Below are 14,982 nucleotides of genomic sequence, written 5' to 3'. Positions count from 1 at the left end.
AATATATTTATCAAACAATCTATTATATCTACTCCTCACTTCTTCCTTCTAGTTTATTGAAAATTCCACCTACATTTTCTTTACAGAGCCCCCCAAAGGCTCTATTATTAACTGTTTTTATATTTGTTTTTTCCCCTAAATTTTACTTCCTAAATCATTTTTCATCTAATTCATTTATATAATTTTTGGCTTTCTTTTGTTAAATGACACTAAATAATTGTAGACCAGGCAAAGTTGGTATACTCACTTAAATGACTCCCTATCTGCCATCTGTTGTTTTTTCTTTTCTCCTAAGTGGAAGAAACTTCCTTCTGAAATAATTTACTGCAGTCCCAAATGGCTGTTTATGGTCATTTTAGAGATAAAATTCCATAAACTCAGGTTAGCACTGACATTTTATAAGTGCTGTCGAGTCAATGCTGGGGAATGGAAACCATCTCACTTGGTTCTCTAAAGTGGAAGCATCTTTTGTCTGCTTATTATTGACTGTGAGAAATGGCTGGATTAAAGCAGCGAAATGTTTCAGTGATGCAGAGCAAAGGTGACTTCCTGTTTTGTTTTAGGGTTTGTTTCCTTCTCTTCTCAATGAAGGCTGTGTTTTCTGACATTCTGCAATCCTTTTGCTCAGTGATTTCCCATTGAAAGGGCAGGGTAGGAGTGCCTCTGCAGGTCATTCATTTACAATTTGCCCTGAAAAGGGAGGAAGGGGGAGAGGGAGGAAAAGGGGCGGCTCATTAGTGGAAGGAGCAGACCAGGAGGGGATCTGTTTTCCATTTTCTTTTCTAGATTGAGCTCATTTGGATGAAAAGGGTTTTATTGTTGTCATTATCATCATTATCATTACCAGTGTGGTGTAATTTTCCTACACATCTCTCAAGTGTTAGGTGAAATTATTGGTGAGAAGAGTTAATAAATGCCATTTTATTTTAGTGAGTAAAATCGAGAAAAAAAAATGCCCAAGTACTTTAAAGCAGTTTTCAGTTTGAAACTTAAAAAGCAAAACTCAAAAGTTTTAATTCTGCAGGGCAAAGGAAAAACAAAATAACAACAACAACAACAACAACAACAAAACCCACCCGTATCTTGCTTCTGGTGGCCTATTTGTAATTATATAGTGTTTCTTCTCCTTTTATGAAAGGCGATTTCCCTCCACCTAGCTATTCAAAATGCAGACCTCTGTAGTCAGGAGCTCTGGGTTGATAAGGCTCCAACACCGCTGCAGGGGTCCCTGCTTCCTGCGACTTGGACATTGAGTGACGTTGCTTAAGTCTTTCCCCCTCAGGTCTGACTTTCTGCAGAGCCGGTGATCACAGAGGTGAGGCTATAATTTGCTTAAAGGAAATATCTCCAGGGAGCGTAGGACTCGGGTGGGTTCCCAAGTGGGGAACTGGGGGCGCTCCTTCGTGGGGATTTGGGGTGGGCTCTTCAGTGAGAGGCCGGGGGCTCTCCTTTGGAGCCGGGGGTTGGGGGCGCTGAGGGGGTGCTCCCCCGTGTGTGGGTGGGGAAGAGGTGGTCGTCTCAAGTCCGCTCTGTCTTGGGTTCTCGCATCCTCACTGCTTCGTCAGGCTTCCCTTTCCTTCGCCTCCAACCCACAGACCTCTCTCCGGACCCCTCACTCCCTTCCCGGGAAGGGGAGCGAGGGCTGGAGGGCTGGGACTGCACCGGGGCGGAGCTGCCTGTCGGGTCGGTAGGTAGGAAAGCGAAGAGCAGAGGGTCGCAGCCATAGACCTCCCGTCGAGGCTCCTCCTGCTGGTCCCCTCCTGCCTGCGGCTGGCTGGCCGCAGCTCACACCAAAAATTGGATCTTCTGCTCAGCCTGCAAGACTTGCAAACTCTTCCTGCACCCTCCTCCCGCATTAGGAGTCTTTGCCCTCTGGTTGCCCCCTTCCCCAACCCCCCTCCGGTCCTCCTCCTCACTTGGGAGAATTTCATGCTTCTTTTAGCACCTTTTTGTAATCCAGGGGAGGTGACACCCCAGAGCTCCAACTACCTCAGCTGAATTCTACTTTTGTTTTCATTTCTCCCTCGCTTCCTCTTGTTTTCCTCTCATCTGATTCATGTGCGAAGTCCGATGCTTCTGCCAGAGGGAGCGAGGAATAAATAGATGCTGCGGCCCCAGAAGGTTTAGACGTCGGGAAAGAGCAGAGAGCTGCAGGAGCGGCAGGGGCGGCGGCGGCTGGAGCTCGGCGAAGCTCGTGGTACCCCATTGGGGGAATTTGATCCAAGGAAGCTGTGAGATTGCCGGGGGAGGAGAAGTTCCCAGATCATTGTGTCCACTTCCAGGGGGGGAGGAGGAGACGGCGGAGCGGGCCTCTTGGCGTCCTCGGCACTGCTGCACCCTGCCCCGTCCCGCCGGGATCATGGTCTGCGGCAGCCCGGGAGGGATGCTGCTGCTGCGGGCCGGGCTGCTCGCCCTGGCTGCGCTCTGCCTGCTCCGCGTGCCCGGAGCTCGGGCGGCAGCCTGTGAGCCCGTCCGCATCCCGCTGTGCAAGTCCCTGCCCTGGAACATGACCAAGATGCCCAACCACCTGCACCACAGCACCCAGGCCAACGCCATCCTGGCCATCGAGCAGTTCGAAGGTCTACTGGGCACCCACTGCAGCCCGGATCTGCTCTTCTTCCTCTGCGCCATGTACGCGCCCATCTGCACCATTGACTTCCAGCACGAGCCCATCAAGCCCTGCAAGTCTGTGTGCGAGCGGGCCCGGCAGGGCTGCGAGCCCATCCTCATCAAGTACCGCCACTCGTGGCCGGAAAGCCTGGCCTGTGAGGAGCTGCCGGTTTATGACCGCGGCGTGTGCATCTCTCCCGAGGCCATCGTCACTGCAGACGGAGCCGGTGAGTCCTGACACTGCACAACCTGCGCACCACCCCCCCCCCCCAACCCCCGGCCCAAGCGTGTCCTCCAGCCGCTCACTTCCTGGAGTCCTTGTTACTCGCCTTTACTCTCTGATTTGTGTCTCTTCTCTCTGGATCACTTCTCTTAATGTCTCTCTCAATTACTGCTCTATCGAGCACCATGCCTTTTTCTCGCTCACCTCATCACCCTTCCAAATGGATGCACTCTATTCCAATAGGCGATCTGTCTTTCTAAAACACTCAGTTCCTTCCACTCCCATTACACTTCTACTCAACACTGCCCCTTCACTTCTTCTTTCCATGTCCAAGTAACCACATCTCCTAGAGTGATGCTTTTTTCTTACTTTCTTAATTTGTTTAGAATCACTTAACTTTCTTGCCTGATTCTCTTGCATTCTCAGTCATCAGTTTTCTATATTCCTCGTGTTTAGCTACTTGTCAAGATTGTATGGTGAAAACAGAGAGCTGAAGAACTGTTTTCTTCTAATCGTTAAAAATGCCAAGATAATTCCAGTAACCTTACTCCAACCCACAGATGTTAGTGGTATGTGTTTGCTCAACATCCAGTTTGAGCAATTACCTTCACCTTAAATTTCCCCTTCCTTTCAATGAGATAAATTGTTCTTCCATTCCAGACTGACATAGCTGGGAAACATTGCCATGCACTGCTAATTAGCTCCTGAGACTGCCTGCAGCCACAGAGCTGGCGGAGTGAAATTGCTGGGCTCCTTTCACATTCCCACATGCCTTCAAGTCATTTTGTAAATGACATATGGATGAAAGGAGTTATATTTAAGGCGTGTTATCATCATACACTCATGTAATGTTATTTTTAATCTCACCCCTTATCCCACTCTTAAGCTCTGCAAATAATTTGTCTTCGATACTTTATTTTATGCTCTTTCTCTGTGTGCATCAAGCACCGGTTCATTTCAATCTTTCCCTACTGTAAAACTTTATTGCAGTTCTACAGTAAATGGAATCGATCACAAGTTGTTTTCTCACTAGTGTTTGGTCTAATTAGGGCAGTCATAACTCTTAAGACCCCAGCTAAACCTAGTTCATTATGGTCCATTTAATTCTAACTCAAAATCATTCCTCCCAACTACCCAAAACTCGAAAATTTCACCCTTCATATACTTTAAATATAAACCCAATCTTTTATGATTGGTCCTCTTTCACACCCTCCCCGGATCAACTCTGCCCTTAGATGTGATGTCTTTATACCTCCTTCTCTGTTCATTTTTGGGGCATCAACTTTTTCTTCTGCCTCTCAAGTTGCTCAGCCTAAGCTCATGTCCTTAGTCCATTTCTAGGTAAAATAGTTCTTGGTGGTCCGGGAATTGATTTGGAAAAATTGCTTTCTGTGCACATTGCGTTGACCCACTTAACATACAGTGAGTGGGGAGGGGAAAAGTACTTGTACAAATAGCTGCAAAACCAAACTAAACAGAAAGATTTCAAGAGCTTTTTGATGGTCGCCTCAGTTTATCACCTTTGACTACCCCTATTGTCATCTTGATTTTAATGACGAACCAACGACTGGTTGTTTAAATTAATCAAAAAGAAATGTATTTCTTATTAATCTTTGGTCTAAAAGAGCACTCTTGAGCTTTTGTACTCATTAACGTTACAAGCTGTGCAGACACTAGGAGAGCTCAGTTGCTGCCCTGGCCTGCCAGGCACTTAGATTAGTTAAATGCTGGTGCTCTTCTCAGGCCAAGGGCTAGGAACGAGGTGGCCACGGTTCACACTGAAATACATTCCTCTTCTTGCTCTGAAACCTCTCTTAAGAGATGCACCTCAAATGAGAGAGGTTTGGCAAGGTTAATGGCTCTCAAAAGCCATGGTCAATATGAATGGAAAGCAGTTTCCTTAAGTGTCCCTTAAGTTACCTATCATCGTGGACCAAATGTAGAACAATTGCCTCATTGAAGCCCTCAAATAGGACATGCATGGAAACAATTTGTCAGTCCATGGAACCTGATTGCTAAGCTGCTTTAAAATGCCATAATGTGCTTTGCTGACAGCATCCTTGCTAGAAAAAGAAGTAGGGGTAGGTGGCAGTTGGAACTGTATTTTAGTGATGGTCTCCCTTCCCCTTCCCTTTACCATAACCCTCAGTGTGAATCAGAGACTGTGGTGGCAGGAGGGAGCTGAAGGGGAGGTGGGGAAGGGGAATGGAATGGTGGATTCCAAGGCCAGCTTGCTGAAAATTACATTCCCTATCCTGGGTCAAACTGTCAGGCACCTGGAATTACTTAGGAACTACCACATGTGGCCAGTTTAATTTACGATGCAATATGCTCCTTGGTTCAGTGGGATATGGTAGTTCACAAAGCAGGGTTTTTTTTTTTCCTTCCTCTAGGTATAAACAGAGTTCCTATGTCTTATGCCTAGAATCTAGCAGAATATAAAAATGAGGTCTCCCTGAACAAAATGGAACCACCTTTTACGTTCCTTCAATGTCAAGAGGATTTTCAAATCCTACCATTCACACAGATCTGTTCCCTTGTAGTACATTATGACTCCACCAACAAGCTTAAGGACATTTTACAAAGCAAAATCTTATTGAAATGAAATATTGCTTCAAACTACTTTTTGTTTTGAAATATTAGGGGCAAACATATTTTTATAAAGAAAAGATCATATCTTCCTGATTATTACCAAGAAATTCACATGAAATTTATTCTTTTTCCACATTTTATATTTACTAGAGAGTTGAGACTGCATGTACACCTGCTTTATCTGAGAATTCAGTTCAATTTAGTCATTCAGCCAGTTAATTAAGACATTAGTCAAATCTTTAATATCGTATAGTGAGTAAAGGGTATGTGCTTGGAATGGGGCAGACTGGGTAGGTATTGAATCTTGACTCTGGCCTCATACCAACTGTTACTATAGGGAAATGATATAACCACTCCAATTCAAAGTTTTCTAATATGTAACATGGGGACATACTGCCTACACCCCATGGACGTCTGGTACATAGTAGGTCCTCAACAAATTGCTGCTGTTGCTATTGCTATTTTACCATTATTATCATTGTTATTCAAATTGATTTTTTGTTTGTTTTTTTGGACAAACATGGTCTGTTGGTAAATGTAGGTACGGCCTAGAACTTTTATCAGTTCAACTCTGGGAAACAAGCTTCACACTGAGAACTAACTGGGAAAGCGGATCTTATTTCTCCTGAATATAAACTTAGTATTTCATTGTACACAAATGGACCTGGACCTCAGGCTCAAGAACAAATCCCTTTGGGAGCAATAGGTATAAAGAATGAGTCTGATGGATGTCTGTTAGTTACAAATAGTTTATCTGAGAAATGTAGACGTTGAGTGTTTAAGAAAATTTATGGTCTGATAGTTAACTGGTGTTTATACAGCCTCCTGGTTTGCCATGCCAAGGGCTTTATAATCGCTCCTCAGTCATTGCTGCTTTTTGTTGTCACCCCAGCTCTTGCCCAGCACATTTCTCCCAGCCCTCTCTCGCCTGGCAGAGCTGTGCCAACTTTCACATGCATGCACTGCTGTTTAATCATTTCTCCACTTTCTGGGGAACAGGCAGCCTTTTCTTTAGCCCTGTTCTACAAATATTTGAGGGGCCAAATACCAAGAAGGGAGAATTATTTAGTGTGATATGAGGAGAAAAATGGAATGGAAAGGAGAAATGGACATTTTAGATTAAGACTAGAGAGAAAACATGATTCTAAAGCTTCTTCATCATGTAAAATATTGAAAGGCACTCTGGATGGGGTAGGGAAGAGTATTTTAGAATGCGGTGATATTAAATTCTACTTATAGCTAACACAATTATTAGTGGTAATGGAATCTCATGTAGTTTCCAAATTGTATTTCAGTAACTCACTTTTATCTTATTCCCACAAAATTCTAAATAGTTGTTTGCTATAAATAGCAAAAATGACTAAGTTATATTTGTCCTTTCTCCTCCTACTAGGTGTATCAAAAGAGGAGACCAAGAACCACCATATAGAGTTTTAAATGATGAAGAATTGGCTATATATCCTCAGTTTAAAGAACACCAGTTTAAAAGTTATGGGCCCTTAGTTGGAATCCCAGATTTGCCATTAATGTTGTACCTTGAGCAAGTCATCTGACCTTAACATTGGGATTGTGAAGAACAGAAAGAAATATTCATGTGAAGTGAATGATAAATGGTAAATCAACATTAATGTGATTGGGAAGAGGAACAGGAATCATTAGCGGCCACAGAATAAGAACTAACAACACTTAGTATGTTCCAGGTGCTGTTCTAAGTGGGCAATGCATATTAATTTATTTAATTCTCATAATAACTGCACAGTAGGTATAATACTATTACTCTTATCTGCAGAAAGGGAAGCTGAAGCATCTAGAGAAGTTAAGTGCACCAAGTCCATAAAGCTATTAATAGAAAGAAGATTCAAACCAGGACCTGTTCTAAGCTATACGTCCTCTCTTATGAAGAAATAGGTGATACTAACTGTACAGAGAATCTGTGTCTTTCGACCATCAGATTTCAGTTAAAGGAACAAGTTTTCGTCATTGCATTTCAAAAGCCCATTTATATATGGCTTAAGAGAATAGAAGACAGTCCTGGACAATGGATTCCAAGAGATAAGAGATAAGTACTTCTCTGAACTTCTGAGACAGCAGGAGACATACATTGCAGACTCTCCTGTCTAACCCTGAGCCCCTCAGTCTCTGCAGGCCCCAGACTGAACTCATCATCTCCTTACCTTCATACGCCTATTCTCTTCTAGTATTTTCTATATTGTTAAGAGACACCACCACACCCATACTCCAGGCCTGGGAGTCAGCTTTGCTTCCACCCTTTTCTTTATCCCCCACATTCAATAGGTATCAAGTGCTATGAGATCTACTCTGAATCCAGTTCCCTCCCCTTCTTCCCTAATGGTACTTTCTTTGTTTTGGCCTCACCATTTCTTCCATGGATTATGGAACTAGAATGATAATTGGCTTGCTGACCTCCAGTATGATGCCTCCCTATTCCAACAGGGTGATCTTTCTGAAGTACAAATCTGTTGTTTAAAATCCTTTGATATCTGCCTCTAGTCTTCATGATCTCATGCCTTCTTACCTCTCTAGTTTCCTTTCTCTCTGCTTACACCACTCTATTAGCCCCACTGGAAGACTTGCAGGTCCTTTGATGAGTCCTGTGGTTTCTCATCCCAGACGTTTGCATGTGCTAGTCTCTATTTGGAAAACCCTCCTTTCCTCCTCCAGCTCTTGTTTAGAACTCTTCTCCTGGAAACCTCTATGACCCCTACCTGAAATCCTTGGGGCATTAAAACCTACTAATAATACCCGCTATTTTAATTTAGGATAATTTTGTTAGAATTCCTAAGTTTAACTTTCTGAAAACATTTTTTTGGATTATTTCTGATCAGAAAACTTTGGTTTTCTCTCTTATAATTCTAACAACTGATGTCTAAGCACTTTAAAAAGTGTAGAAACATTTTCCTATGAACAAGAGTAAAAGAAGAAAACCAAGCTCCGAGGTTCAGCTGCTTCAAAGGGGTTTTCTTTTTCCAAGAGAAGAATTTTATCTTTCAGTTTTATTTCAATCTTTTGACATTAAACAATTATTTTAAATGTGGATCAATATATTTTTTTAATTTATGGAGAGATCATCTTTGTATAAATCATATGCATATTATCACATGATTATTAGACTTATTCAAGAATAGAATTCATAGAATCTGACCTGAGTGGAACCAAACATTTTAGAATCAAGTATTTGTTGCCTAATTATCTATATTTTTATTTGGTGACTGCCATCTTTCCTAGGATATAGCTTTTTTTCTTATTTTTTATTAATTTTTTTGGCCACACCTCAGGCTTGCGGGATCTCAGTTCCCCGACCAGGGATTGAACCCTGGCCACAGCAGTGAAAGTCCAGAATCCTAACCGCTAGGCCACCAGGAAACTCCCTAGGATATAACTTTTAAAATACCAGCTAATGATTACTAAGCCTGGGAAAGTAATTCATTAGTTGTAATTTTGGGTATTATTGTTCTAAAATGGTATTATCCCTTCTTGTTTAATTTATTCATGATATGACCTGTGAAGAAAAAGGACAGAGGAAGAACATTATTTTCTATTAGGATAAACAGAGGCATTAAACTCATTTAACATAAAGTGTTAATACAAGTGGAAAATGCTCGTGTAAGTGTACTGAGTTGAAGTGTCAGTAAGAACATATAATTAGGTGCAGCATAGTGCTTTGCTGGGGCACTCAGTGTTATTCATTAGAGGCTGATTTCTAAACTAGAACAAAGAAGAATTTTACATAATTACCATTTTCATTACCATTTATCATTTTATCATTTTCCGGGATCTGGGGATCATGAAAAGAGTCGATGGCACTTTCCAATTATTACTGTGTCTGTTAATTGCATTGGCTTGAGTAGTCCCTGGATGGTAGGCTTCCTTTCAGCTAACGAACTGTTTAGTCTGCAGTTAACACGAAGCACAAGAATGCTTTCTGCATGCTTTCCTTAAGCACTAAGAATTAAAATGTATGCCAGTGAAGTGTGATACATCTATTTATCGAAGAGGTGTATTTAGTTCTTTTAGCCATCAAGAAATGTGTTGGGTGAATACCTAATATATTCATGGGCTTTAAAGTTACAGGAAGTTTTTGTGAAACTCAGAAACTTTGTTTATTACATACTGAAATAGTATGCACAGTTGATGAAGATTCAAAAGAGTATATCAACTTTCAATCACATGAAAGGATACATCATGTCCTTATTTGACCTACAAATGATAGTGTGTCAACCTCACAACACTAACAAGAATCAATTTCCTTGAGACACCTGGGTTCTTACCCAAATCAACTTGTGACTGAATTAGATTTTAATATGGGAATTCTTGAAATAATAATGAATATGTTATGATTCTTACTTTATTCTATCACCTCCTTTCAGATTTTCCTATGGATTCTAGTAATGGAAACTGTAGAGGGGCAAGCAGTGGTGAGTATATCACTATCTTCCTGGTTTTCTTTTGTGGTCAGATTAGTCTTGATGTTACCTAGATATTCAAAACTTATTTGGGGAAGTTTGTGTCTTATATTTTCAAAGTAAACTTATAAAAATATTTATTTGTATTAATTTTAGTTTTTAAATTAACATGGTAAAATTTGATCTTTTGTTTTTGTGTATAGGTCTATGAATTTTAATGCATGTTTAGATTTGTGTAACTACCACCACAGTCAGTATACGTAACAGTTCCATAACCTCAAAACAAACAAACAAGAAAACCCCAGTTCCCTTGAGCTTCTCCCACCCTAACCACTGGCAATCCCTTATCTGTTCTTCATTGCTATACTTTTGTCTTTTTGAGATTGCCGTATGTGGGATGATAAGAGTATGTAACCTTTGGACATTGGCTTCTCTCACACACAAAATGCCTTTGAGATTCATCTAAGTTTTTGCATGTATCAATAGTCCATTCCATTTTGCTGCTGAATATTTTATTACTTGGATGTATTACCATTTGTTTATCCATTTATGTCTTGAAGGATATTTGGGGTGTTTCCACTTTTTGGCTATCATAGACAGAGCTATTATAAACATTTGTGTATAGGTTTTTGTGTAAATGTAAGCTTTCATTTCTCTAGGGTAAATATCTAGGAATATGATTACTGGGCTAAATGATAAAGGTATGTTTAACTTCATAAAACAACTGCCAAACTGTTTCCAAAATGACTGTTCAATTTTGCACTAGCAATACTTAAGAGTTCTAGGTGCTCTGCATCTAAGAATGGCTTTAGTTGCATCCTGCAAATTTTGATAGGTTTTATTTTGATTTTTCTTCAGTTCAGAATGTTTTATAATTTCCCTTGAGATTACCTCTGTGACTCATGCCTTACTTAGGATTGTGTTGTTAAATTTGGTGCTGTTTGGAGGTTTTTCTGTTCTTCTTATGCTATTAATTTTTTATTCTAATTCCATTATGGTGAAAGAATATAATTTGTATGATTTTAATCTTTTAAATTTGTTAAGATTTATTACATGACCCAGGATATGGTCTATCCTGGTGAATGTTTCATGTGTACTTTGGAAATATATATTCTGGTGTTACTGGGTGGAATGTTCTTTAAATGTCAATTAGATTTATTGATTGATACTTTTTTTTAGTTCTTTTATATTCTTGCTGGTTTTCTATCTACTACATCTATCAATCACTGTGAGAGAAATGTTTAAGTCTCCAAATATTGTGGATTTTTCTGTTTCTTTTTTCAGTTCTGTCAGTTTTGTTCCATGAAGTCAAAGGTGATATTATTTGGTGTGTACACATTTAATATTTTTATGTCTTATTGGTGAATTGACCCTTTTCATGATGTAATGTTCCTCTTTATCTCTGGTAATTTTCTTTTCTCTGAAGTCTATTTTGTTTTATGTTAATGTAGCTCCTCCAGTTTTCTTTTGATTAGTGTTTGCAATGTGTATCTTTTTCTATCCTTTTACTTTTAACTTACCTACATCATTATGTTTTAAATAAATTTCTTCTAGACATCATATAGTTGGTTTTTTTTGTTGGTGTTGGTTTTCTATCCATTCTGTCAACCTTTGTCTTTTGATTAGTATATTTAGATCATTTACATCTGTTGTAATTATTAATATCTTTGTATTTAGAGCCACTATTTTATTTGTTTTATGTTTGTTCCCTCTCTTTTTCATTCCTGTTTCCAATTTCCTAGCTTTCTCTTGGATTATTTGAATGAATCTCTCTCTCATTCTCTCTCTCTCTCTGTTTCATGTGCATGTGTGTGTACACACACACACAGACACACCCATGTATGTGTCTGTGTGATATATATATATCTATCTTTCCATGAGACAATGTAGTATTTTCTCTTTGAACCATTCATGTTTCTTTCAAACATTAAATATGTTTTAAACAGCTCAAGAGGAGAAAAATAGCCTACTGTATTTCTACAGATGTTTATAATTTCTATTGTTCTTCCTTCTTCCCTGATGTTCTAGTATCATTTCCCTTGTGTCTGAAGAACTTCCTTTATGCTTCTTTTAGAGCAGTTCTGGTGGCAACAGATTCTATCAGTTTTCCTTCATCTAAAAATTCATCTCATATTCATTCCTGAAGGATATTTTCATTGGATATAGAATTCTGGGTTGGCAGTTCATTCAATCCTTAAGAAATGCTATTTCATTTACTTCTGTCCTCAGTGTTTCTCATGGGACATTGGTTGTCATTCAGATCGTTGTTCTCCTGTAAGTAATGCATCAGATTTCTCTGGTTGCTTTCAATAATGTTTTCTTTGTTTTTACTTTTTAGCAGTTTGATTACAGTATGTCTGGACATTGATTTCTTTGGGTTTATCCTGTTTAGGGTTAATTGAGTTTCTTGTATCTATAAGTTTATACCTTTTCTCAGATTTGGGAAGCTTTCAGCAATTATTTCTTCAAAAAATATTTTATACCACATTCTCTTCTACTTGAGAGTTGATGATGGTATGAATTTTAGACCTTTTGATATTTCCCACAGGTCCCAGAGGCTCTGTTCATTCCCTCCCAGCCTTCCTCTGTTCTTTACATTGGATAATTTCTATCGGCCTGTCTTCAAGTTTACTGACTCCTGCCTTAGTCCTCTCCATTCTGCTGTTGAGCCCATCCACTGAACTTTTAAATTTCCATTATTGTAATTTTCAAAATTAAGATTTCCTCTTGGTTCTTTATTATATCCTGAATTTCATTGTTGAGAATTTCTATCTTTCCCTTCATTTCAAGGGTGTTCACCATGACTTTCTGGGGAATTTTTATAAAACTGCCTTAAAATCATGGTTGGATAATTTCAACATTTGTGTCATCTGATTGTTTTTTCCCATACAGATTGAGATTTTCCTGGTTCTCATGGGCGGAGTAATTTTTTATTAGATTCTGGACATTTTGAATATTATGTTCTAAGACTTTGGGTCTTTAAAATCATATGGAGAATGGTGATATTTTTGCTCTAGCAGCAGTCTACCTAACTGGGTTAGGCTGCAAATTCTGACTAGTCTTCTGTGGGTTGTGATTTCAATATCAGTTCCACTTCCAAAGGCATTTGTGGTGCCTTTCAGATCTATCCCATGTGTACACTACTCAGTGGCCAGTGTGAGATCAAGGCTGTGATTTATACCATAGTCGAGTTTTCAAAGTCTATAGTATACTGTTTAGTGTCAGATTCACACATACCCGGGGTGAGCCCAGCAGTTCATAAATATTTTTATGGGATCATTTCCCAAGCTCCTCCCTCTCTGTGATTGCCTTAGTACTTTTCTGTTCCTTGGGGGCTCCCCCTTTTTGTCCTTTGGCCAGAAAGCTGGAGCTTTATTTATCCCACTCTGTGATATACTTCCTGTGACTTCTTCTGTATCAGGGGCCAAGTGGTGGAGGACAAAGCAATGGGGGTTTGTCCCAGTCTCTTGACACCACATGTCATCCAATCAGAAAGGAAGGTTCCCCTCCATCGTCATTTTAGGCTTCCAAGGACCTCCCTTGCAGCAGCTGTTGCTGCCACCACTGTCCCAGGATTCCTTCAGAGATGGGGATAGAAGAGAATGGAGTGTTAGGAGACCCTTTCTGACTTCCTGAGTCAGAACCAGGGGGCTTTTCCTGGAGGACTCTCTGCATGATGATTACTTCCTGGCTGTGTTGAAACCAGGCTGGGAGGTACCAGAGGTGGAAAGAATGATGAACCCACTATCAGTCTGATGGTACTGAGCTTCTCCTCAAACTTCCTGCTACTGTTTACTTTTCAGAGTCCTTAAGTAGCAACATCTTGCGTTCTGTTTTATAACTGTGTTCAGTGGGAGATACATGATGGAGTCTACTTACTCCATCTTTCCATAAAATAAACCCTTAAGTGAAGTATGGCATACGTGCAGAAAAGGCACAAATCATAAGCATGCAGCCCAGTGCCTTTTCACAAAGTAAACACTCGTATGTAACCACTGCACAGATCAAGATGTATACCATTACCAGCACTCCAGAAACACTTCCTTGTGCCTCTTCCAAACCACTACTTCCACCTTTCTTCCCAGAGGTAACCACTAGCAGAAATTCTAACAGCATAGATTAATTTTGCCTGATTTTCAACTTTTATGAATGGAATCCTAATATATATATAGTGTGTGTGCATATGTGTGTGCGTGTGTGGGGCTTCCTTTGTTCTTCATTATGCTGTGTATAGCAGAACTTCTAAATTTTCATTGCTATATAGTATTCTATCATATGAGTATACCGCACTTCATTTATTCATTCTAATGTTCCTGGACGTTTGCTCTGTTTCTAGTTTTGTTTTGTTTTTTTACTATGACTAATGCTGCATTTGTTTCTGCAGGAACATTACAACTACAATTAGTTACTGTATACTTCTTTTTTACTTTCTGGAAATAGTAATGTGCACTGATTTGGGTCTGTATGTACTGCCTTGTAAGGTGTCTTATATGTGGAAGTGGAATCTTTATTAAGTTGTAAATAAGTTTGAAACATCAATTTTCATTAGATTGGAAGAGTTTTCACTGTTGATTTCCACTGAATCTTATCAGAGTGACAAGTATTTGACATGAGGCAGTGTGTACCAAACAAACATTTATCTTTTAAAAAACACAAGTGAATTAAAATGATTTATTTAGAATTATGTTGTTACCTTTTTAATGTAATTGAGTGTTCTTATAGTGTCATAAAATTAGCTGGAAATCACTGGTGCCCAGTAGTGGTGCTATTTTAAGGATCACTCCTGCTATGTTCATGTTTGCTGAAAACAAACCGAAAAACTCATTAGTATATAGTACAATTAGTGAGTCAAAATTTCAGGCCAAGCGCATGCATGTGCTATCAATTTGTCTAGAATTTATGGTTAGAATAATATAGCACTTCAGTGTGTGAAAGAGAGAAGACATTAATGACACTATAAATTCATACACAAAGATAGTTCAATGTGTAAAACTACCTCGAATGAATACAGTGTCCCAGGGTTCAGTGTTTACTGTTTCTCTTTTATAAATGTTTTCCTGTCCCCTGGTATAATGGGAGCGATGAAAACAAATTAACAGGGAGGCAAAACCAAGCTCATTTGCTTGTGAAGAA

General features: G+C 39.7%; 1 protein-coding gene across 1 annotated transcript in view; it reads left to right on the top strand.

Moving 5' to 3' along the window:
- Nucleotides 1-1,731: 1,731 nt before the first annotated feature.
- FRZB (frizzled related protein) overlaps nucleotides 1,732-14,982 on the top strand; it is a 33,044-nt gene continuing 19,793 nt past the window's right edge. The window contains exons 1-2 of the mRNA XM_059928281.1: nucleotides 1,732-2,837; nucleotides 9,814-9,861. Of these exons, the coding sequence (XP_059784264.1) occupies nucleotides 2,057-2,837; nucleotides 9,814-9,861 (829 nt within the window). The 5' untranslated portion in view covers nucleotides 1,732-2,056. The remainder of the gene's footprint in view (nucleotides 2,838-9,813; nucleotides 9,862-14,982) is intronic.

The sequence above is a fragment of the Balaenoptera ricei genome, chromosome 7, assembly GCF_028023285.1.
Source record: "Balaenoptera ricei isolate mBalRic1 chromosome 7, mBalRic1.hap2, whole genome shotgun sequence".
NCBI classification, from domain to species: Eukaryota; Metazoa; Chordata; class Mammalia; order Artiodactyla; family Balaenopteridae; genus Balaenoptera; species Balaenoptera ricei.
The sequence above is the reverse complement of the archived record's forward strand: the minus strand, read 5'-3'. Positions and strand labels throughout refer to the sequence as shown.